Below are 24,775 nucleotides of genomic sequence, written 5' to 3'. Positions count from 1 at the left end.
CATGCTGGGGTCTTATTTTCCACAGCAACGTTTTCTAAGTGCTCATAGACTGACTGTTTAATTTTCAATTCTCGGACTTTTCCTGGTTCACTAGTCTGTAGTTGCCTGGGTCTCTCTCCCCCTCCCCTTTTTTGAAGATGAGGAACCATTTTCCCATCTCCAGTCTGCAGGAACATCACTATTTCTCCAAGAATTCTCAAAGTCTATAGACAAAGATTACATAGTGCTGAGTTATGGCTACTTTTTTCACCTGCTCTCCTTTTCTGAAGTTAATTGTTCACAAATACCCTTTTAATTATAAATATAGCCTTTTAAAATGAGTAATCCCAAATGAAACTGGAGGAAAGCATAGTTAGGCTACATATTTCTTTAAGCAATTGCTTACTCTTCCATTTTTTTAGTCATCATCTCTATTTATATGGATTTTTTTGTCAGTTACTGATTGTTAAAGTGACAGATATTATCCAGTTTGTAGCGCACACACAGAATTCATGTACATTTTTGTCTGAATAGATAACCAGAAGAGCACATAGTAGATACAGGGATATTAATATAATTGAGCACCCAATAAATCTCAGAATACTATCCTGCTATTCCAATTCTCCACCTGTAACCAATTAATTAAAAAGGAAAAAAGCTGCGGGCAGCTGACGAAGAAATAAATGTGTCAACCTCCCCCCACCCCACATGTTTCAGAGAAAAATCTATGGATCAGGTCATCTTGGACAGCAACATTTATGACATACCACAATGTGAGAGAGTTCCTTAAAATCTTCCTTGAATTTGCTTGTATAAAATTGACTCCATGTATTATAAGAAGACTCTTGCAATACCATAACGTGGGAGATTGTGGTTGTCATGATCAGGCTTAGTGCATGATTACATATATGTATATATGTTTACATACTTCCAAAAAAACCCCAAAAAACCCAACTGGTTTATCATTCTTCATTGTCTAAAGGTTTTTTTTATTGCCATTTACCATGACCACAGAGCTGTGGACTACCTCTGAAATCACCTGACACTAGCTAAATGTCTCTCGATATTATCCATCCCAGTCCCTGTAAAGGAGACTATATGGCCCTTGGAATGTTGAGAGACTGGAACTTCTATCAGTCTTTAGCATTTACCATGCTGGCTAGGGCTGATGGGAGTCTGGACTCCAGCAGCAACTTGAAGGGCAGGTTTCCCATCTCTGTTCCACTCCTTTACTTCCTAATCAGATCTCATGCATCAGCTGACTTCCCATGTCTTTCCTAAGGAGGTAGCCTTATACTAGATCTATCTAGCTCTACAGTGATCAAGGTGTTAGGCAGAGATCCTTCATTCACATTACTGGACATCTGATCTTTGTTTAACTGGAGATGCTATGGATTGAATATGCAACGCAACTGCTCTAGTGCTGAGCTGTGGTCTTCCACCATATTGTGTTCTAAAACAACAGTTTGGGCTTTGTCCACAGTTGTGACATAGATGGAATCAGTCTGTGAAATGTGCAGAGGAGTGAAATTGTTTCCATTCTATTTACTATCAGTTGTTCAGCTGTCAATCATAGGTATGCAAATGAGTACTCTAGGCACCTACAAGATATATTCCAGGTGCAGTGACTGGAACAGTTACTGAGATCAATACATAATGGTGACAACTCCCTGAAATCTCAGCACTCTTTTCCTCTCCTCCTAGCTTTAAAACAACCAATTACTCCGATATCTTTGGAAACACGACAGCAAGGCAGTAAAATGCAAGGTGGAAGAAGAGGATTACATGACAGCAGATGAAACAAATACAAATACACATCTCTATTATAACTACTGCTATCGAACATCCAAAATTCAACACTTTCTGGTCACATTGCAAAATGGCTGAGGACTGAACAGGCAGTAAACAAAAATCAGTCAGATATACTGATAACAACACTTCAGTTTGTGGCTCTGGTCTTCCTGAATTTATTTACTTATTTTTTAAAAGATACAAAAACTTTTACATCGACGTCCAAAGAACCTGAAACATGTCATCTAACACTTTCTCCCATCTATATTTTCCCACAACCATCCTTCTAAAAGCTGAGAAAGGTGGTAAGTCCTAACAGGACTGAGGTCAAAATGGTACTTCTGAGAAACAATAGGGAAGTGTCAGCATGCTTGAGGTAACCCTGAGGTTTGCAGTAGAAGAAATACTCTGTTAAAACCTAAGACAGCAACCCCACAAAAACGTCCCAATGAAGTTCCAGCACAGTGGTGAACCTTGGTGTTCAAATTTCAGTGGTGTCCTGGGTGATGCCAAAATCTGGCACCTCTTCACCTTCCATTGGTGGTGGAACTGCTCTGGTGCCCCAGAAGCTACACCAAGTGCACCCTCTAGAGCCACCTTTGTTCAGCATGTTCAGTAGAGACAAAATGAAGACTGACATTTGGAAAAGAAAGAAATGGAAACTGTGGTGGGTGAGGGGGTGCCCTTTTGGTTCTCCCATTTTGATCACTAATGCAGTTCAGTAGTTGCAATCTGTTATAGGACAATTCCAAAGTAACCACAGATCTACCATATTTTATAGGGGAACAATCTTTAAATTGTTGACAGAATTCTATTTGCAAGAGGTCATTCCACTTTAAAGACTGAATAACATTATGTGTGGCAGCAAGAGGAGCACAGGGTAAGCCAGAAATAATGACAATAATAATTTTTTAAAGGCAAATTGACACCCAATCCTGTTATGCTAACTCTGCCAACTAGATCAAGGCCTGAATGCTTTGAAGGCAATCCTTTGTGTGTCCAAAACTATCCTGGCTTACACAAGCGTAACATATATCATATGTACATTACCTGTATACTCCAAATGGAATCCAGCAGCTGACACACTAATATCTGACTGAAAGTTTAGGTACAAGTTGTTGGATGTACTGTTGAGAAGTGGAGGTATTGTAGTTCCTGGGGGAAATGAAAATAGAAAAAATCATGTTAGTACAGTGAGTATTTACGCTCCTTGGATTTTGTCTTTAAATGTATGAAATCTTGCACACACACACACAAATCAAACATTCTCCAGTTTGTAGAATGACTCCATCTTACCACTATAAGATAACAGTAAAATCACAGAATTATAGAATTGTGCAATCTCAAACCCACAACCCTGATATTAAGAGTCTCACGCTCCACCGACTGAGTTATCTCAACATGATTGGTTTAACTCTATTGTATCTTCTGATATTTTGCTATAATTACAAAAAAAATATAGCGGCAAGAGTGTTTGGCAATGGTTCAGGGCAAGCATCCAATTTCAGCAGCTCCTTTGCAAAAGGCTGCCAGTGGACCACTGGTACATATGCCATGCCCAACAATGCGACTGCCCAGCATTTTTCCTTTGCCTTCCACTGCTCCAGTTACAGCAGCAGCAACAACAACAGCACCACTCAGCACCCTCTCCACCAGACCCTATCAAATCGATAGCCCTACAGGCCAGGGCTTTGCATTTTCGGTACAGTAAGATACTGGATAACCACTACTGTTTGAAGCTGAACTTGGCTTCCATTCAAAAGTGGCACTCACCCACCATAGCTAGTATGAGCATATGAGATCCCAAGCACAGAGAGCCATGAGTGTTGGCACAGTCAGGTAAGAAAGTGAGGGGGGGAAGGAGAAATTTAGAGCCATAAATTATGTCTCTTGCATGGCACTGAGACTCAGCTTCAAGTCCTATTTCTACTTCACACTCACTTTAATATCTGCCTGTACTAGAGCAGGAAATATAGGTTGTGGTTAGGCTTGAGCAAGAATGGAAAAAGGGAACAAGCAGAACAAAGGTCAGAGGTACTCTGCACATGCCCACATTCTAGGGAAACACACATATATGAAAAATGGGAAGTTAACATCTAGGGATATGAGTCACAGACAGCAGATGTGGAGGACATTTGGGTGTACATATGGTCAAAGGCCATCATGAATGAAAGAGAAAGGAGTGAAGAGACAAACAATGGTATAAGAAGGAATAGAGACATGTCAAGACACAGCTGTGAATTCTCTTTGACTGTTCCTCTGCCTCTGAGTTATGAGCTGGAGAGTATGGGATCCTGGGCCGACCGATCATCATTGCCACCTTTAATCACTACTACCCTGAGAATGTAAGAAGTGTTTTCTCTTCTTTATATGCTCGTGTGAAATTTTGTGCATGTATCCTTCAAATAAAACTCTTGGTGATGGACGACAACCTCATTTGTTCTGTTTGCATCATAAGCCTAGCAGCTGACCAAAAGCTGCACAGACCAGGTAAAAAGCGACAGGGAAGTTATGTAGGAACCTCTAGGTTAAAAGTCTGGTACCAAATTTAAAAGTTTCTAAAATTAAATTCTTAGAGGGGCCTTTTTAGCTCCTGGGACTCTCCACCAGTGCCCACACTAGCTGACCACTGATGATGGGACTAAGTTAGCAGGAGAAAAACAAATAAGACTGGGTATTAGTAAAGCAGAAAAAGGCTAGAGTATTGAAAATTCAGAAAGGCTACATGTTCCAGAGGACAGTAAATACTGTTGAGAATTTAAACAGTACGCTATTTATTACTTATAGTATATCAAAGGAGTGGCCGAACCATGACTGGAACACTTCAGTAATCCAAGCTGTTCAACCAGGCATCACATTCAAACAGGCGGCAATTCAAATCAAGCAAGAGATATGATCTTATGCCTTCCATCTACACAAGAGGACTAAGGAAGCCCTGAAGGGAAAATAGATGATGAAACAGCAGCTTGATCAACTGAACAAGCCAAAAAAAAAAAAAAAAAAGGTTCCTAGGGTTCTTGGGCTAGTTTGGAAGAGGAAAGGAATGAGAATAATGATATAGCTAGTAATGGGGCAAGGAAGAAGAGGATGCATTGGTGACTGTGGTTCACAGGCACGTGAATGGTTTTGTATGCAGAAGAATCTTAGATTTAGACATTTCAGTGGATCCTGGATATTGTGTTATTTGTATTCAACTTCCATCCAGGTTGCATAGTACAAAATCCATTAAGAGCCAATTGTTTTTTGAAGTCTAGTATTGGTAAACAGGATCTGCTCTAGATGACAAATATTGGAAATATAATTCACACCACCCTGCACTCACAATATATGTGATGTGTAGCAGCAAATGGCAATACAATATGTTTTAAGGCAGACATCAATATATCGTAGCACTGGGTAATGAAACCCCAGAAATCTGGCATGCAGCTTTGACTCTCTAACTCGTTCCAGAAGATGTATTATGTATTACGTGAACCCAATTCCATATCTTTATAGCTGGCATCTTCAGAAGTGGCACAGGTTGATTGTTTATCATAAAAGGGAGTACCAGAAATGTAGTCATTCTTTCCATTCACCTGAATAGCTTCCAAGCCTCGGAGCATTATTATCAGCACCATCATAAAAATCCAAAGAGTCCCAGTTATGCTCAGTTGCAAAACTTATAACCTGTACCTATGAAGAAGAAAAAGTTAATGGCAAAATTATGAGAGAATTCAAAATTCTACAATTTCCCCAGATTCACAACTATCATAAAAAGTATATTTTCAGCAGCTATACTTTTTGCAAGTAGTGAAGGCTTGCAATGAAAACTGGGTTCAACTAGGCATGCAAGGTGAGTACCTCGTATAGCATCTAATACTGTCCTCAGTTATCTCCATTTCTTCTGACATTGTAACATCCACCTGTTCTACAAAGTACTGGTATTTGTGCTTGCTGACAGAAGTTAGCAATGCTTACCTAATAATGGTGGACACCCAAAAAGTTTTGCCCTGCATGAAAGGAGAGCTAGATGTATGGTAACAATGAGATTTCCAACCACATGTTCACTGCCAATAAATAAAGTTAGGACACGTGTATGGGTGAAGTAGTGGGAAGAAGGGGTACTTCAGTCATCCCTTGTTCAGATATTTTTCCAAATCAACCATTTTCCATGGACACTTTCACCACTAGACTAGATGACATGTCTGGAACCACCAGGAAAAGAAGAGTGGGGGGAAAAGGCAATGAGGAAGGTTAAACCATCCTCCTTTTGGTCTCCAAATGCTCTCCTATTACCAATTTGCACATCAATGGCAAACATGATTTGGAATCGTCTCTTCCTTGCTGAATGTCTGCTTCTACCCGGAGTAATGAAATTGGGCCAAGTCTCAGTAGGTAATAAACATAAAATAATAGAAACAACTTCAAATAATGGTTACACACACCCCTGGACTCTATCAGCTTTTTCTGTATAATTTTTGCATACAATTAGCCGGGCTTTTAAAAACGAAACAAAATGCAACAATGCACAAGCAACCAGGACATATGTGGTCATTCAACTCTTGAGGTGGTTCAGCATGGGCAAACTGGGCCTACACTACCAAATTATGTGTAGAAATCCATTTTGAAAAGATTCCTCCTCCATTCTTACAACTAACAGACACCATAAAGGCCAATGAAGTTCTCTAAACTATGCTTATTCCTATATCCTGAGTTCTGGGATAAGGGGGAAAAAATAGTGTTTCCAGTTAATTGGGTATTTCTCATTGTTAACAAACTGGGGGGAAAAAATGTTAGCTTTCTGAAAATAGAGTGGGTGGGAGGGTTTGTCAGGTCTTCAGATAACTTAATTACATAGAGATTCTGCTGTGTGAAATATACTGCATAAAGGAGCTCAGGATGGTCATCCCCAGTTTTAAATATGAAACTGCCTTATAATGAATCATACTATTGGCTCATCTGATCTGGTACTATAATGGCAGCAGCTCTCTGGCCAGGGTACTTCACAGTCTTGATACCTGACACTTTTTTCTTTCTTTTCAGAGAAAGAAGAGATCAAAACTGGGAACTTCTTACACCCTTGTGCAAATTCATTGAAACAAACAATGTAGTTTATTGTACAAAACTCACATATACTTACATTAGTAATGGATATGACCTCCACTATTTTTAAGCAGAATTTGAACATGGTTTGGCATGGAGTCTACTAGTTTCAAACAGTCACTGTTGATTTTCGGATCCCTGTACACACTTGAATCAGTGCCTGAATGAGCTTCCCCAGTCTATAGCACGGAGGCAACTTTCACATATAGCCCACAAATTCTCAATGGGATTTGCCTCTGGGGAATTCCCCGGCCAATCAAGTACTTGTATTTGTCTTGAATTTCTTCACCACTTTCAATGTGTGACAGAGGGCTAGGTCCTGCTGCAATATCCCAGTACCGTCAGGATACCTCTTTTCCAGCTCTGGAATAATTATCTTTCATAGAACTTCAATATATTGTGGCGAGCGCATCATTCCTTCTATTGGCTGCAGGATTCTGGCAGCATAATGATCAACTGACTTTTCATGTTTGTTTTGAGTACAGGATTACGAGTAAGATAGAAAACATGCTTTGTTTCAATTAATTTGCACAAGGGTGTAGGGTCACCAGGTGAAAAAGAGGTCAGAACTCCTGCAGCCTTGACAGTATTTGCAGAAGAGGTAATTTTACCACTTGTAGCTAGTAAACGAATGGAAGAGTTCAAAAGTGCTCCTCTGACCTCACCTCCATGCTGCCAGTTGGAGCCTGGCAGGGTTTTGGATCATGCAGATAAAATGTCATTAGTTCCAGCACCTTAAATTACCTTTCATATATTATAGTTATAAAAACTGTTAAAATTGTTAAAATTTTAATCTTGATATACTAAAAGTAATATTTCTCAACAGGAATGTCTCTCACAGTAAATTGCTCCAGGAAAAAGGTTATATCTATTGTGACAGTTGTTAATTGCCTGGTTTGGTTTGAACTCTTCATGCCCTCAGTTCTTCCAGAGATGAGAGCCTATACTGATATCAGAAAAAAATTCTATGTGTTCTTACTTGAATTCCAGCTCCTTCAGGCACTGTGATCTTCCAAATACAATTCAGATTGTTGTCATAAGGCTCAGGATAGCCAGGAGACAAAATGGTCCCTTTGCGTTTAGTTAAAATTCCTCCACAGGGCACTGGAAACAAAGGCATAAAATGTGGGAAGAGGTTCCCCTGTATTTCATTCATCACAGCAGGGGATAGGTTGTAACAAAACCTTACAGAATTACAAACATGATCTGAACAGTTTTACAGTATGATCCTATAGTTCAAGATGGCCTCAGGAAACGAAAACACAGCATTACACCCACCCATCCTGGCTTGGATGATATTGTAAGACTCTTAAACTGTTCTAACACATCTGATATATACACATAATGGCTGAATCTGGCATTTGCACTCAACAGGTATCATCCACTTCTGCTAAATAATACATTCTGTAGTCATTCAGGTTCTATATGTGGACTCAATGAGAATAGGATTAAGGAATGGTAAAATGTACTGTCTATTGCAAGGCAAGGCTCTCTCCAGAGTTAGCAATGCAAGCTTAACCAGAACTACTCAGAAATTAGTCCTATTCAATGCAACAGGGCTTATTCATGGGGTTAGGGTTGCAGTGGACACTCTTGGAATGGGGGACATCCCCAAGGATCTGATATTGCTTGCTAAGGAGAAGTAAGTATGTTTGAAAGATCAGCTGTTCATTATAGTCACCCTGCTACTTAGAAGGTGTACTGAATCCCTGAGACAACTCTCTGCCTTGGGAGAGTGTAGTCTACAGCCCTATAAAAGTTCAGTCTAAAGGATGAAGGAGCAAAAACACCAAGGGGAGCAGACTTGAAGAAGGGCTTGTCTCTTCCCCAAGCTGCCTCCCCATTTGCAACACCTAGCTGAGAGTAGCTAATCATGATCTGAGAGGAAATGAATCAATCAGTCCATATTTTATTTATTTACATAATCTATATGCCACATCGTCATTATAAATTTATGTTCTGAGGTTGTCTAAGCAGACTCCTAAGGAAAAAAGAAGTACAACTTTTATTGATCCACTAAAAAGCTGGTAATTGTGAGAAATAAGAATGGATGAACAAATAATGTTGTTGCTGATATTATTTTCTTTGTAAATAAAACCCATGACCCAGAAATCCTAGTGAATCATTAGTGTACTTCTCCAAGTCAACAACAACAATATCAATAATAACAACAATAATAATCCGGCATAGGCAAACTCAGCCCTCCAGATGTTTTGGGACTACAATTCCCATCATCCCTGACCACAGGTCCTGCTAGCTAGGGATCATGGGAGTTGTAGGCTAAAAAACATCTGGAAGGCTGAGTTTACCTATGCCTGAATACTACTACTACTACTACTACTAATAATAATAATAATGTATGACCATCTGCCAGGGATTCTTTAGCTGTAATTCCTGCATGGGGGCGGGTTGGACTAGATCCTTAGAATTCTATGAAAGCATATTAATTTCCCTTACGAAACCTGGAACCATTGTTTCCCCATCTGAGAGCTCCAAGTCCTAGCATCCTTTAATAAACTGCGTATTTATTTGGGGAGGGAAGTTCATTGGATATGCTTTAAAAGCACAGTGTGGATCTGCCCTCATTTAATATAGTTTAATACACAGACTTACAACACAGCCCTAAGCATGTCTACTCAGAAGTAAAGTCTGCTGAGTTCAATGTGACTTAGGCCCAGTTTTGCTTGTATAGGTTCACAGCCTTAATATGATCTACAGCATGGAATACAGAATAGCACTCTGATTAGCTAGGGCATTTTATTTTAACAGATTAGGCCTGGGGAATTTTAGCCTTTCTTGTTCAGCTTTGAACCCATTTATGATGCAGGTTTCAGTCTGAGAATTCAATCTGAGATTAAAAGGCAGTAGGGCCTGGATCTAGTGTCAAAAAGGGCTTCTTAGAGATGTAATGAGCCCTCAGGGCTTAAATAAAATATAGCCTATTTTTTTCTGTCGCAAAGCAGCTCCATTTTTTTAAAAAAGGAGACTTTGCTGGAGTCCAATGTTACTTTTGTCAAAACAGTAAAGCCCACATTTGTGTTACTCACAAAATAAATAATGACAGTAATAACAGACATAAACAGAAAGAACTCATAAGGGCACCACACTGATATTTGATGCTAAACATGAATGATACTTGCGGTCAAGAAACTAGACATTCTAATATAACCACATTAGACTGTCATCTAAATACAGATATTCTGCTGGTATTATAATGGCTTGGAGAAATGATTGATGAGAAGTTTTATCAGTACCATTAGCAGCCCATGCATCACTCCGGTGGAACAACATTATCAAGTCCTTGAGCTCATTTCATTAGATACAAAAATGAGGACTTGAAGAATATGTAGAAGAAGGAAACTTATCTGAGTAATGAATGTAGGAGCTACATTTTGTAGTGCATATAACTGATAGAATCTGTCAGGGACTACATGAATAAACTAAAGGTCAGTGTCACTTAAACAGTTTAAATAATTACTGGTAAAAGCAGGAGCAGACAGAATGACTGATAGCTGATATCTGTAAGGAAACATTGAAGCAGTTGCTACAGAGCTACGGCAATTTAAAATGGTCATGGCTAGCATTTCAATTATTAACCTGATTTTCTTCAGAGCAGTTTTAAGCTCATGCATATTTATGACCTAGATGAGAAGAGTGATGTGCACTAATGAAGAGCAACTACCTTCCTTGGGTCAAATTAACTTTTGTAATTTATTTTATTTATTCAATTTATAAGCCACCCTATAACAATCGTTCTGTGGGCAGCATGCAAGTAAAATTGGCTCCAAGATTAAAATCGCATAGTCATTTTTAAAAATTCTGCAAAAAACACAAACAAGACAAATGTCCTTAAAACAAAGATGAAGATATTAAACAGCACAGCCTGAAAGAATTAAAGCAAGGGAAAGAAATGCAAAAACAAAACAAAACTAACACCATAGAGCTAAAAATAATATCAGGGCACTGCATAATAAAGCTGATGCAGATGTTTTGGGACTACAACTCCCATCAGACCCATCAAGCAGGTTGGCTGAGGCTGATGGGAGTTGTGGTCCAAACATTTGGAGCGACCAAGTTGGTAAAGAGTAGCCTAGAACATCTGGAAAAATGAAATGGTGTTTGATGCGGAAAAGACATGTAAGTATTTAAATGACCTGATGGGCCTCCTTGAGGATGGACTTCCACAACAGAGATGCTATTGCTGGAAAGTCTCTTTCTTTTGTAGCCACCCATTGTGCTTAATTTGATTAAGGCACCTGAAGAGTACCTCAGCCAATGATATCAACACATGGGTAGGTACGGATACTAAGGTCTTATGGGATGAGTTTAAATTTTAAAAATACTAAAACCAGCCTTTGAGATCATAAAAACCCTTATATAAGACCCTCCCTCCTCCCTATTGATTATCTGGTTATTATTTAAATAAATAAATAAATCAGCTAAGAAGAATTGTCATCATGAAGAAACAAAGCAAACTTTCAAATGTTGCATACTCATAAAAAAGTAGAGTTTAAACAGGTCAAAGCAGCTTAAGGCAGAATACAAGATACCGAGAAACTATGAGCAATGGTACAGGAATGTAGAACGAATATGCTCTCCTATTCTTAGAAGTGATGATGGAATGAACACAGTAGCAGAGTTCAGCAGTCAATATCTTAGGTATGGTGTCTCTGAAGCAGAGTTTTGAGTATGCTGGGAGCTGCAGGATGAAATGGAAGTCCTGCTGTGTGCAGAGAAGCCCACTTCCCTTGTGCATTGACACCATTAGATGTAACCCAGCAAAATCTTAGAAAATGTAAGTGCCATAGACAGGAATAATAGAGAAAAGGGTAAGCAAGTGTGTGGGTTGAACGCACTATTTAGAGGAATTGCAACGTTTCCCTGGAAATGTGTAAAAATGAGGTGAAATTTTCAGAATCCTGTGAGTTTAGTGATTCTGTGTAAATGGTATTTTCTAATGTAAGGGAGAAAAATATTAACATCTACAGAAAAGAAAGGGTGGGATTCCTGGTTCTCTTTAGTGATAACTTTGTATAATTCTGCATATAACAGAAGGCCAGTAAGGCATGGGTGCTGGCAACAGTACAGGAACAAATGTGTCAGTACTTGATACAATACTTCATTAGACAGTAACTAGACCTTTACAAAAATACAACTTTTAACTACTCACCAACACATGTAGGAAGGGAATCATTCCACTGTGCCAACGCATTGGGCACTGTGTCACATCTAATTGCTATTGATCCATAGAGTATGTAACCTGGATTACACTCAAAAAGAACCAATGAACCAACCGCAAACTCATTTCCAATTCTTTTCCCAAATCGTGGCTCCGGCACTGAACTGCACTGGGTTGCACTTGTTCTTGGAACCGCTAGAAACCCACAAGAAATGGAATGTACTGATTCATAGTGCAAAAATATTTTTTTAGCCTGCACAAACATTTAAAATACATTTAAAATTAGGGCTTTTTAAAAAATCACTTTGATGCAGTTCCTGATTGAGTGTATATATCTATTTTATCTTATAAAACAAGGCCTATACTTATAAACGTTAAGTAAAACAACAGTTCTGATTAGATAAAAGAGCTGTCCCTATGAGCCCTTTGAAAAATGACGCTGGGACTGTACTGTACATTAGTTGGATAAAGAACAAACAAACTGTGATGCATTATTGAACTAATATATGAAGTTCATATTGTTGTGATGGATAGATATTTAAATCTATTGGCTATGGTTTTATGAATATATGATCTGTTTGTCAGATCAGTATTCAAATTTTATAAAAGACTGAATTACAGTAGCAAATGTTGACGTGCAGTCATTTTAAGTGCCTGAGCCATAACATGGTAAATAAAGTAAATGAAGTGAAATGACTTAATAATTAATAGCAAAATTATTGATTTAGCTCAGGGTAATACACTGTCTAAATTCACAATGATACTGAAATATGTATTTGAGTGGCAGGCAAGGTTGAATATGAATAGATCAGATTATAAGCAAAATGGAAAAGGGGAATTTCCCAGTCTCACTTCAAGTTTGCAAACCCTTCATAGCTTTTCTACAGATTTTCTACAGATTTAAGTTTCATGAATGGTTATGTCTTCTTAAACATGCTATAACCACAGGGATTCAAAATACATAAGGAAATATGATATATCCAGTGCTTTTTTCCTTAAAAAAAATGTTTATGGGTACTCTCATTTTGACCCAAGAAAATCACCATTTTATAGTTCAAATCGGGAAAAATAAATACAGTAAATGGACAAAAGTACAAAGATTCACAAAATGTTTAGGGGTATGCGTACCACTGCGCACCCCCAGAAAAAAGCACTGGATATATCAACCAGATAGTATTTTCTGTATCAATATTTTATACTTCTTAATCTCTGTTGTGTTGGATATAGTTTCAAACTGACTGGAGTTGGGGGTTTAAAAATGTGTGTGTGTTTTAAAGAAAGGTCTTAGAAATGAAAGGAAATGTGAAAGACTAGCACAAAGGTTTAAGTGAAGCATATTTGAAGCACTCATGTTTCATACCTTGATAAACAAAGTGAAATCCTTTAGCTGTTATGGGTCCAACTGAAGTAAACCGGATGGTAATCTGGTTCCCTGAGCTCAAGGGAAGGGATTCTCCTATTCAAGACAACAAGCATTGTATCTCAGCAACACGTTGGTGGGTTTTTTTTGCCAATAATCCTAAAATACTGTTTGCATTACATCTGGCAAACTTGTTATTTTAAATCCTAATCTCAGTGTTAGGGTCCTTTTGGTCTAACTTAATATTATGTCAGGTTCATATTGATTGACTTAGACATAAAGTATCACAGTTGATTAGTTACATTTTACAAGTGGTGTTTCGGAGAGGGGATATTTTGCTAACACAGGCCACTCCTCTATTCATCTTTTTAGCAAAGATATCAGTGGCTTAAGCATGTATATCCAATATTTTTCTCACTTCTGAGGAATGATTACATGTGGCTTGAATCATACAGAAACACCTCCAGTCAACTGATCTCATTGTAATTTATTTGTAAAAGAAAATACTTTGGAATTTTAACCCACCCACATTAAGAAGAAAAATCAATATCAACCATCTATCCACCAGAATATCTGGCACAAATCTTTATCCAACAAACAAGGAATGCATGGTTGTTCTATGGTGATATACCTGAATGAGATCCTGAAAGAGAAGATAATAAAGACGACTGTTGAGTTGGGCCATCATATACCTCAACCACGTCATGGAGTGATGTCTGGAAAAATACAAACTGGCCAAAAACCACTAAAGGAAAGATAAAAAGAAAAGTAGGAAATTAAATTGAAAGAAAGTTATTGTTCATTTTTAATACCATGCATACAGCTAAGTGATACTCTGATAGCAGTTACCATTTTCATACAGTAACCTAAGTGTAATGAACCATTTTTTCTTCTGATCCAGCTGTCATGTTGGTTCTGTTGGGCAGCTTCTTATATTGATAGAAGTCTGTGGATCCTATGGGAGCAGGCCAGCCAATCTGTGGGGAATGAGTCTTTTGGAAAAGACCACAGAAGTGCATGCAGAGAGAAGGAGGATGTCATCAAAGTACCGCTACTACAACAACTCTAACCATGACCACCAGATTCCTTTGGAGACAAAGATTCATTTGGAGGGCCTGACCTTTGCTGTTCTGCCCAACAAGAGCCAAATGTAAACAAGAAATTAAAAAAAAGTAAAGAAGAAGTAGTCTTTCATAGAAACATCTACCACCTCATGCCCTTAGCAAGTTGGATACAAAAGCATTAATTTATAGCTGATTAGTCTATTGGAAGTTTAATTAACTTCAGCATGATTAATGTTTTCATCAAGACTGTGCATTTGGACCCTGAATCAATTTCCAAGCCCTCTTTTATCTTAGAGTCTCATGATGAGAATGCAAGGGGTCAAACAGGAGGCGGCAGGAGAAGAAAAGAAAAATGTGAACCACTTTGCTAGCTGTGCTAGCTCTGACTGGTTGGGAGAAACCCCAGAACAGATTTAGGGAGAATGCAGGGATGCCAAAATTTCCATCAGCAAAAGGAAACGTCTTGCCCAATTGCACTTGAACTTGCGAGTTCAAGACAAAACTGTAGCTTCCCAGCTAGTGACAGTCACCCTTGGACTCTGTACAGAGCAGCAAAAATCTAGATAGAATGCTTGTGCATACTCTTCAATTCTCACATGTTCATTGAAGCCCCAATATGAAAGCTGAAAAGGACTATTGATATTGGGTTTCTTTTTCTCTCCATTCTGTACATCTTCCCGCCCTGAACATCTGTTATTAGTTATTTACATGCCCAGAATATCATTGCCTCAGGGGAAGCAAGCATCAAAGACCAGCTTTACTCACAAAGTAAATAAATGGTTGCTATGATTTTTCTACACCTGTTATAATGAAAGGTTGATAAACGTTCACCTGATGCTAGGTCCTATCCTGCAACAAGTGTTAATGCTTCCAAGCTACAACAAACAGCCTGAATTTCAAAAGTCTTTTGAACTTCATGGAGCTTTTGGTGGTGGGAGAGAAGTGTCAGTTCATGATCTTAGGACTCTGAAAGACATAGTTCTAAACTGGAAGCCGGTGTGAGCAGTTCACCATTTGGATAGACTTATTGGGAATGTTCCTACACTGAGCAGGAATGCCATCTCCCATGACTGGAAAATCTAGTAGACACCAGAAATTCAGGGACGCTGATTTAATTTAAAAAGTCAAAAGTTCAGATTTTACAAATGAAGTGTGGGGGGGGGTGGGGGTGGGAAAATAGTTATAGAAAGAGTAATAGCAAGAATGTTATTGGTCTTAGGACTCTTTTCTGTACTCTGAAGACATGTCAGGAGTTTGTCAAAGAAACACACACACACAGAGAGAGAACAGCCTGAGGATGATTTTATAGCTTTGTCATAGCACGCCATTTCATTCCTGAACACTTAATTAAATGCTACATATAAGAAGAGAATTCTCTTGCATTATCCATGCAAAGTCTATCCCACATGTTAATATTAATATTCAAGTGTAGCATATTAATTTCCATGTAGGTTCTACAGCTCTATATACTGGACTGTATTGAAGACAACATTTTTTTTGTCTAGGGTGAAGACGAGAATCTTTAGAGCACAACATATTCCCTTTTTTCTTAAAGGGTATCTTAAAGCTTGTAAGATTAATTATAGTGAATGATAGCTTTGGTAGGTCTCTAGTTGTTCCTTTTTTTACTACAAAGGCCCTTCTTCTTTGGTCTCCTATGAACCAACATAATTGTAGTCATACACATGCTTCTCCTTTTTTCTCCTTCCCTTTCAACAATATCTTGAATAACGAGAGCGGCATTATATTTACATTGCATTGTTTGATTCTCTGTTGGAATTGTCGTGGTTTCCAAGACAATTTCCTTTCCATTATTTCTCTATTTCATTCTTATAAATATTCTATTTTGCTTGATTGCTCTCAGCCACTCAGCAGATATTTTCATCAGTTGCTGTTACAAAGCTGAATGTGGGGGGAAATCAAATTGATGAGAATCTCCCTTCAGTTTCTAAAGAGAGTTACCCTTATAATTTGATAACCCTTTCTAGCTGTCATAAGGCTCTCACAAAATGGTCTCACTGGCATCATGAGAATGTGGTTCGGCTGCTCTAGATTTCAAAATACATCAGATATAAAGAAGAAATGAATGGTGAAAATCTTCCCGGTCCACAGTAGAATGCAAATGAAGAAATCAGAAGAAGCATATCACCTGATGATGCCTTCGGTTGTGGGTACAATGTTTTCTAGGAAATATGTTACTATATTATCATCAAGGGGGATTCTGATAGAGAATAGGATGATAGGATCATATCAATGGTGCACAGTGAATTTTTTTGCAGGGGAACAGTTAGGGCCAGAGGCGCCAGCCTGCAAGGGTGATGGGGTGTGTGTGACATTGTGCAAGGAACATTGTGATGTCCTGAAATCACACATGTGAGCATCGCGCCTCCCACCCTAAGTCAGGCAGAAGCTTCCCGGGCTTTGGGAAGGAGGAACCAGACTTAGTACCATAATGCACTGTGAACATTTAGGGGACTAACCTAGTCCACTGACCACACGCCACTGGATAATATAGCCACAACCACAATATATATTTAGAGCACTTGGGTACCCCAGATAATCCCTAGTCCAGCCTCATGGAAAGGATAATCCTCCCCCTCCTTTTTTCTTGTGACAGGTAGACAACGATGACGACGATGACGACGACGACGACGACGATGATAATAATAATAATAATAATAATAATAATAATAATAATAATAAATACCCCACCCATCTGGCTGGGTTTCCGCAGCCACTCTGGGTGGCTTCCAGCAAAATATTAAAATACAATAACAATAAAAAGGTCTGCCTGTTCCCATGTATACTCAAATGGGTCCTGCTCCTTACTTAGACCACTGCCTTGCCCTCTCCCAAGTATGTAGGTGATTATTGTATCACATATTCTAACCTATCAAACACCAACACATGAAATAATTGGGGGACGGCACCATATATAAAACCATCTCTGCACTATAGATCCTCCAGCCTCCCCATTTTTATTCATTTTAGGAGAGACGATGAAAAATACTTGTTAAGACTTCTTAACGAAGTAACTTAAGATGATTTTTAATTATCAGAAAGGATTAAGTTGGATCTTATATAATTGCAGCATCAATTATTTGTCTCCACCACAAATAAGGACTTCTATCTCCACACTTTAGTATCACCCCCGGTTGCTCAGGTTAGTCCTTCCCAATATATATGAAGCCATGAGGAATATATATCGTCACTACTGCATAGCCTGTTGATTGGTTACACTTTGCATACCAAATTCACTTCAAGGCCTCAATCTTCACAGGCTTGTATTGAATTGACCTGATGGATATGTTTGTTCATGAACACCCACAGAAACACCATTACTCTAGGAGAGATCTGTTGTTTTTCCCCCTAAGGTGAGCTTTATAAACTAAAGCAAACAACTTTGAATTCAATCTTTAGCTCAGCCTACAACCAGCACAAATCAAATATTTAAAATGCCCATGAACAATTCAAATTCATAAATGCCAGTGTGTGTGGAATTTATCTCAGAGCTTATTTATTTCGTTATTTAAATATTTATAAACCCACACTTCTGTAGGAAATATAGCAAACAGTTGTACCACATAAATACATAATACAATAATAATAACGTCAGTAAAAACAATGAAATGTCATTCTAAAGTGTTGGTGTTTTTTAAAAAATAAAAATAAAAAGGATGAATTCCAAAGGCCTATCTGAACAGCCCAGTTTTTAAAAGGCATATAAAAGAAAGCAGGGAAGACTCCCAAGGGACTTCTATTGGCAAGGAGTTCCACAGGGTAAGGCTTGCCTCACTACATGCGCAGTCTCTGGTATAGGGACATAGGGGACCACAAAAAGTGACCCGTCAGAAGATCTCAGATGTCATTTACTGTGCTGCAATAAAAACAACTTTTGTAATAGCATATGTTAAAAGTGGCACACAATATCAAAAGATCTTTTTACAATGCTTAAAGAACACTATATGAAGTCAACAGATGCCACTCAGACTGATGCTAGTGCAGATGTTCTCTAGAAAGAAGCATTAGGAGTATATATATAATTATATTCCACTCTAGTTTATTCCCACTTTCCCCTCACAGTCTTTTTTTTAAAAAAACCCCACAAAAAACACAACATTACTCTTTTAGACACATATTATGTATTTGCAGGAATCTGTGGAAACCGTAGAATGTGTGTGTGTGTGGGGATTTATCCAAGATCACCCCAAAGATGTTTAATGTCTATTCATATCTTCACTGACAACAACAGCAAAGCGCGTGCTCCTTCATGGAGAGCACGTGTTGTGGTGGGGGCCGCCAGGACACTCCAAAGTTGTGGGGCGGGCTAATTGATCATTGGCCACTGATGAGATTGGGCTTCCCTTGTTGTTGGGAAGAAGTTAATGTTGCCATTTGTTGATTGACAGCCAGAAATGCTAAAACTCCTTGCACGATGCTAGGGCTTCCTCTTTTCACCCCGTGCATAGGATTGCCCGTCCCCCCCCCCCCTATATTTAGGGTTGTTCGCTTTGACCTTGCTATGCCTGTCATGGGGTCGGTCTGCTCTTGGAGCAGGGGCCCGGTAGGAATTTTGTCCATCTGGCTGATTGGCTGGGGCCATTTGGATTTTGCCTACTGAGTAGCAAATCGTCACAACTTGTAAGGTTGCAGTTAGGCATTGGTTTATGGTTTGGTTGGTTGAGGGACATGGATTGGCTGTGCCTGCCCCTCTAATGCTGCTGCTGCAAGGGATTCCGTTAAAGGAATTGGGAGCTAACTATTGCTTGTCCACTCTGTCAAGGGGGCTCGGGCCATAGCAATGAGCTCCTGGTTGCATTTGGGGTGGGTCAAGGGCAGGTTCCCTGCTCCGCCGCTACCCCCAAATGTATTCCCCTTTTCTGACTTTCGCAGGTGTGCGGAATGCCAGTCTGTCCCCCACGGTGGGGGCAGATAGTCGCAACTAATTCCTAAGCAACCACTCACATTTTTGTATTTTAATAAAGTTATGGCCAAAATTATGCCAAAAACCTTAAACAAAAAATTTGGTGTGATGTGTGAGTTATTGGGGTGGCCCTGGGGACCTTGACACGCAACAAGAGAGTCGGGGGAAATTATGACTGCCATGATATTATTCTCCAAAGCTAAAATACACATTGAAATGAGCTCAAGTTTATTCACTGGGCATCCTTCTTTCCCTAGCAGGTTGAAAAAACTCAAGAACACTATTTAGAGACAAGCACCTAACTATACTATATTTGCCTTTTGTTGCGTGCTGGCATCTGCATGCTCAGTATGACAGAAATCGACTTGGCTGAGTGGGCTTTGATGTCTTCAACAATTGGTGATTTAGAAGTAATTTAAGGCTCTCATACACACCCTTTACCTTGGAAAAAACACAAGATAATGCAAAGCTCTTAAGCTGTCATCATTGCATACCTGTCTGAAAACAACATAGATGGGGAGGTAAATATTTTCTGAAATATATTTTTCTTTCCTCTTGGCTGGAATCCCAAAAACCTCTTCTCAGCCTATGAATTCCACTCAAGTAAATATTTATTGATTGTTCCCCATCAAGTCCTCAATGGGCAAGAAAAAAAAGTGGATTTTAGTCAGTGTGGCTGCCATTCAGCATTTGGAAATGCTCCTTCGGCTTCTCTAATAGGTAAGAAGGTTCAGGCATGTAGCACTTGCCTGAACTTAGTTTACTTAGGAAGCATGTCACAGGAGGATTTTCGTGCTTTAAAATATTCCACTTTAATTACAAAAATACAGCTGAGTCCAGAAGGAAACATAGCCTAAACATGCAAAGCCAAAGTCTACTCCTTCCATATCTGATATGAGAGAGGAACAACCAGCACACAAAAAATAATGTCAGCTAACACATCCCAAACTCAGTTCTATGTCTCTGGGAATTCCAAACTGATACAATTTTCTGGTGGGATTCAAATTCATAATTAAAGCTGATTCGGAGTTCTTGCACTAGAAACCCACTTCCTTTAAAGGTGGAGTATTTTGCAATAGGGAATAGGGAATAGGGAATAGGGAATAGGGAATAGGGAATAGGGAAAGAACCCTATCTCTTTATCAGACTTGCCTGGTCTATAACAGAACAATCCTCTCCCCCAGTCACTGTATTGCTCCCTTCATAGTTGAGTTGGGAACTAGTTGGAGTCTTAGTCTTGTCTGGGTAGCAAGTCCTAGCTGATGTGTTGAGTTGCTGTTTTGATATTCATAAATCAATAAAAAACATTAAAGTTATCCTGACCCCCGCTGCTTTCTGGGATTAGGTCAGACCCGCTGCAAGGTTTCTTCAAACAGTGAGTACCTTTCCCAAACCAGTGGGATAACACTCACTTTGCTGCACTGCTCGCCTAGCCTCCCTGCAAGCAAATAAAAAATGAATGCTTATTTATTTATTTAAATGCGGTCTAATCTCCTTGCAAACAAAACAGGATAAATGCTCAATAAACAGATCATCTAGAAGCCTTCTGTATCCCTAACCACTATATTGTTCTTTTCACACTTAGATTACAATATCTTTAGTTGAGGGGAAGTAGCAAAGGACTGCTACTGGCTGCCCTATTAAGGAAGTTGCAGCTATTTACAAAAAAGGACCAGATAATCAGTGACTAAATATTTGCATTCCATTCTGGATAGAGCTGAGTGGTTCTGCAGCCCACCTTTCTATCAGAGATTAATCTTCCGAAGGCATACTCTAATCCACAAACAAGTCTCTGTCGATAAAGCCTCATAAACTTCATTTCATAAGCGTGAGCTTTTCCAAAACACTGTACGCACTTTTTGTGTTGAATTTAAATCTGGGCCTCCAAAACAAAACAAGGTGAATTTACATGGCAGTACATCCCATTGAGTGTAGTGGGGCTTACTCTGCATAAATATGCTTAGTCTTGCAGTATATAGCTGTGTGTACACAATACATTTCTTTATATCATTTCTTTCTTTCTTTTAAAAGAATATTATAATGCAGACTAGCTGCTCATGTCTGAAAATATCAGCCAGGGATTTGTAAATGCAAACTTCTCCACTAATGCTCAAGGCAAAATGAGCCTGCTCTGTGATCAAAAGTTCTTTATTTTTTCCTGCAAGAAGCAGAACAAGCATTAATGGAAAGAGGGTATTTTGTATTACAGTGGATGGAGTCAAGCTCAGTGGTGGAGTGTGTGATTTGATGCAGTCTCAGATCCTCAGGCAAAGGATTTTTCAGGGCTGGAACAGAGTTCCCATTTTTGAGAGCTGCTGCCAGACAGATAGAATATAGTGGGCCTTATCTTTAACATATTGGAGAACAGTGAAGTAGGGAGGACTATTTAATCAAATTTATCCATGTAGAGGAGCAGAATGTTTCCATCTGTTCATCAGATGTAGGGTTCACAATTAGCAGTAACACCTTTTCTATTTTTCCCTAAGGTGGCGGCAGTTATTTTTGCTGGTGCTGCAAGTAGCAACTGCATTGGCAACCTGCCCACCATTTTGTATCTTTCACTGGCAGTGGTGGCCACCACTAACCCAACAAAATGGCGGGTAATGTAAAAGTGGTGTATTTCCATGGCAGTGAGGGGGGGGGGGGAATGTAACTTTTCTCAGAGAAAAATGCATTCTGAGAAATTTCAGCTCAGCTCTGCTCTGCTCTGTTGATCTCATGCTGTGCTGTTAATCTGCTGTTTTAGGAGTGCTATATTTTCTGCCACCACCTTTGTATGTTTGTAAATAAACCCAGTATTACAAAATGCCATAAAACCACAGAAATCTCTCTTTCCAAAGAAACTTCATTCCAAAGGAAACCTGGAATTACTCACTATTTTTGGAAATAAGGAACTCAAAATAATATAACTGAGCCTAAGAGAAGGGTAATATTTGTTTGTAACTTCTATTGTCAAAATTTCTTGATTGTGATACAGCAGTTAAAATAGGTAAATGTTACAAGACCAGACTGCTAGAGGGTATCTAAAATATACTAAAACAGGGGTAGGCAACCTAAGGCCCGTGAGCCGGATGCGGTCCAATCGCCTTCTCAATCCGGCCCGCGGATGGTCCGGGAATCAGCCTGTTTTTACATGAATAGAATGTGTCCTTTTATTTAAAATGCAACTCTGGGTTATTTGTGGGGCATAGGAATTTGTTCATTATTTTTTTCAAAATATAGTCTGGGCCCCCACATGGTCTGAGGTACGGTGGACCGGCCCACAGCTGAAAAAGGTTGCTGACCCCTGTACTAAAATAAAAGAGCTTGAAAAGCAGGGTATTTCAGTGAAGAACATTTTGAATTTGGCACCAGGAGTCATAGGTTGAAATTCCCTTCAGGTATGAAAACCACTAGGTAACGTTGGATTGTTATCTTTCAAGTTTAATTCACTTCTCAGAGTTCATATCAGAATCAAATGCAGACAGCTACAGTGTAAATATGCAACCTTTGATCCTTGAAACGTGGTGTGTGTGTGTGTATTCAAAATTTGGAGCACAATCCTGTAGACTCAGAAAGATGTCCCAGGGGCTATAGTATTTTGAAGAACTCCCTCTTTGCAGTTAAAAAATTAGTTCCATACATACATGGGATCTTTATTACAGCCATAGAAATCTCCATTGCCGTCCCTCTTCTGCTATAGAGGGTTGTGGTGTTCATGGTATCTTTAGAAAGGGAGAATTGTATCTCATATAACATTTATAAATCCTGAAATAACTACCAAACCGTCTATCTATAAAGGAAACATCATAGCCACACTAACAGCATGGTGGCAGATGGTGATATTATCATATTGAAAAGATATGTACTCATAAGCCCACCATTTATTTTATATTTCTGTTCCAAGGGGGCAAGGGTGATTATACAAAGAATTCCACAGGTCCTTGAAGAACCTGCCATCTAATCATCAGCTATATAAAAGAGCTAGACATGTTTTAGAATTTAAAAAAGAAGAGAAAAGGATAAACCTGAAAGGCTCACGTACAAGCAAGGTGCAAGAATCTTTGTAGGCAACCTAAATTGCTTCTGTGCCTCTATGAAATAGGAATGCATTACCACAAGAAACCCCTTGCTCTCTCTTTTTTCCCACCCCAGGGGGCCAAAATGTCTAATCACCAGGAGTAGAAGAAGCCAAGTCTGTCCACATGTGCTCTGACCATTGTAATAATAGAAACATATGGTCATTGTTTTGTTCTAATGAGAGAACATCTGGTCCAACATCAGGGAGCTTTTCTGTGCCATTTCATGCACATACACAGACAGCAGATTAACAAACCCTTCCTGGCAGGTTAATTTGGGCTGCAAAGATGCGTTCAAAATACTAGACTGCCACTGACACGTTCTACAAGCTTTGATTTTGCTGTTACCAGGATATCAAAACTCGGGGAGGAAAAACAGATCTGTGACAGGATTTCCTCTGTAGTTCAGCTCTGACAAGTTTTGTTATTTTATGATATTGTTTTATTTGCTGTATAATATTTTGGTGGGTTGGGAATAAACTTTTTTGGGTTATATTTGGGGATTTTCCCCTGCGAGTGAGGCTGGCAAGCAAACAAGAGTTTCTTTGACTTCGTTGCCATGATTTCTTTGATCATTATCATAGTAAGAAAACTTCCTGCTGTAGCTTGGGCTGAACTTTTATTGTTCAGTTGTTGCACCAACAAGGATGGGGGACCAGTTAGGATGCTCAACCCCAAGATACTAATGGATTCCTGAATACTCTGAGAGATTTTCCAGTGGATAGACCTGATGGTCCTGCTAAGGCCCTCATCTTGCTGTAGAATGATGAGATGTAGGGGGCCACTGATACAAATCATCCTAAACTGTGGCTGGCTCCCATTTTGGGAAAGTCAGCTGCTTGCCCTGGAAGGAATTATACTCTTTCCACTTCATTTCTGGAAGCAGTCTCAGAAATTTATATTGGGTGGAAAGATGGAATACAAATTTAACAAAGAATACATCAACACAATGGGGTGAGCCTCTTTGTGCACCTGTAATAAACAAGTAGTGTTTATATGGTTTATATATCACCCAGTAGTGATGTATGGAAGTGAGACCTGGACCATAAAGAAGGCTGATCTCCGAAGAATTGATGCTTTTGAATTATGGTGTTGGAGAAGACTCTTGAGAGTCCCATGGACTGCAAGAAGATCAAACCTCTCCATTCTTAAGGAAATCAGCCCTGAGTGCTCACTGGAAGGACAAATCATGAAGCTGAGGCTCCAATACTTTGGCCACCTCATGAGAAGAGAAGACTCCCTGGAAAAGACCCTGATGTTGGGAAAGATTGAGGGCACAAGGAGAAGGGGATGACAGAGGACGAGATGGTTGGACAGTGTTCTTGAAGCTACCAGCAT

The 24,775-nt window shown here is 39.2% G+C and overlaps 1 protein-coding gene across 5 annotated transcripts in view; it reads right to left on the bottom strand.

The window, feature by feature from the left end:
• The window catches only part of CSMD3 (CUB and Sushi multiple domains 3), a 574,504-nt gene that overhangs the window by 99,106 nt on the left and 450,623 nt on the right, over positions 1 to 24,775 (bottom strand). For all 5 annotated transcript variants that reach the window (XM_081873886.1, XM_081873887.1, XM_081873888.1 and 2 more), the window contains 6 exons: positions 14,023 to 14,136; positions 13,392 to 13,487; positions 12,023 to 12,226; positions 7,832 to 7,956; positions 5,346 to 5,442; positions 2,821 to 2,925 (listed from right to left, as the gene is read on the bottom strand). In XM_081873886.1, coding sequence (XP_081730012.1) covers positions 2,821 to 2,925; positions 5,346 to 5,442; positions 7,832 to 7,956; positions 12,023 to 12,226; positions 13,392 to 13,487; positions 14,023 to 14,136 — 741 coding nt within the window. The remainder of the gene's footprint in view (positions 1 to 2,820; positions 2,926 to 5,345; positions 5,443 to 7,831; positions 7,957 to 12,022; positions 12,227 to 13,391; positions 13,488 to 14,022; positions 14,137 to 24,775) is intronic.

The sequence above is a fragment of the Podarcis erhardii genome, assembly GCF_964252035.2.
Source record: "Podarcis erhardii genome assembly, chromosome: 8".
Classification (NCBI taxonomy): domain Eukaryota; kingdom Metazoa; phylum Chordata; class Lepidosauria; order Squamata; family Lacertidae; genus Podarcis; species Podarcis erhardii.
The sequence above is the reverse complement of the archived record's forward strand: the minus strand, read 5'-3'. Positions and strand labels throughout refer to the sequence as shown.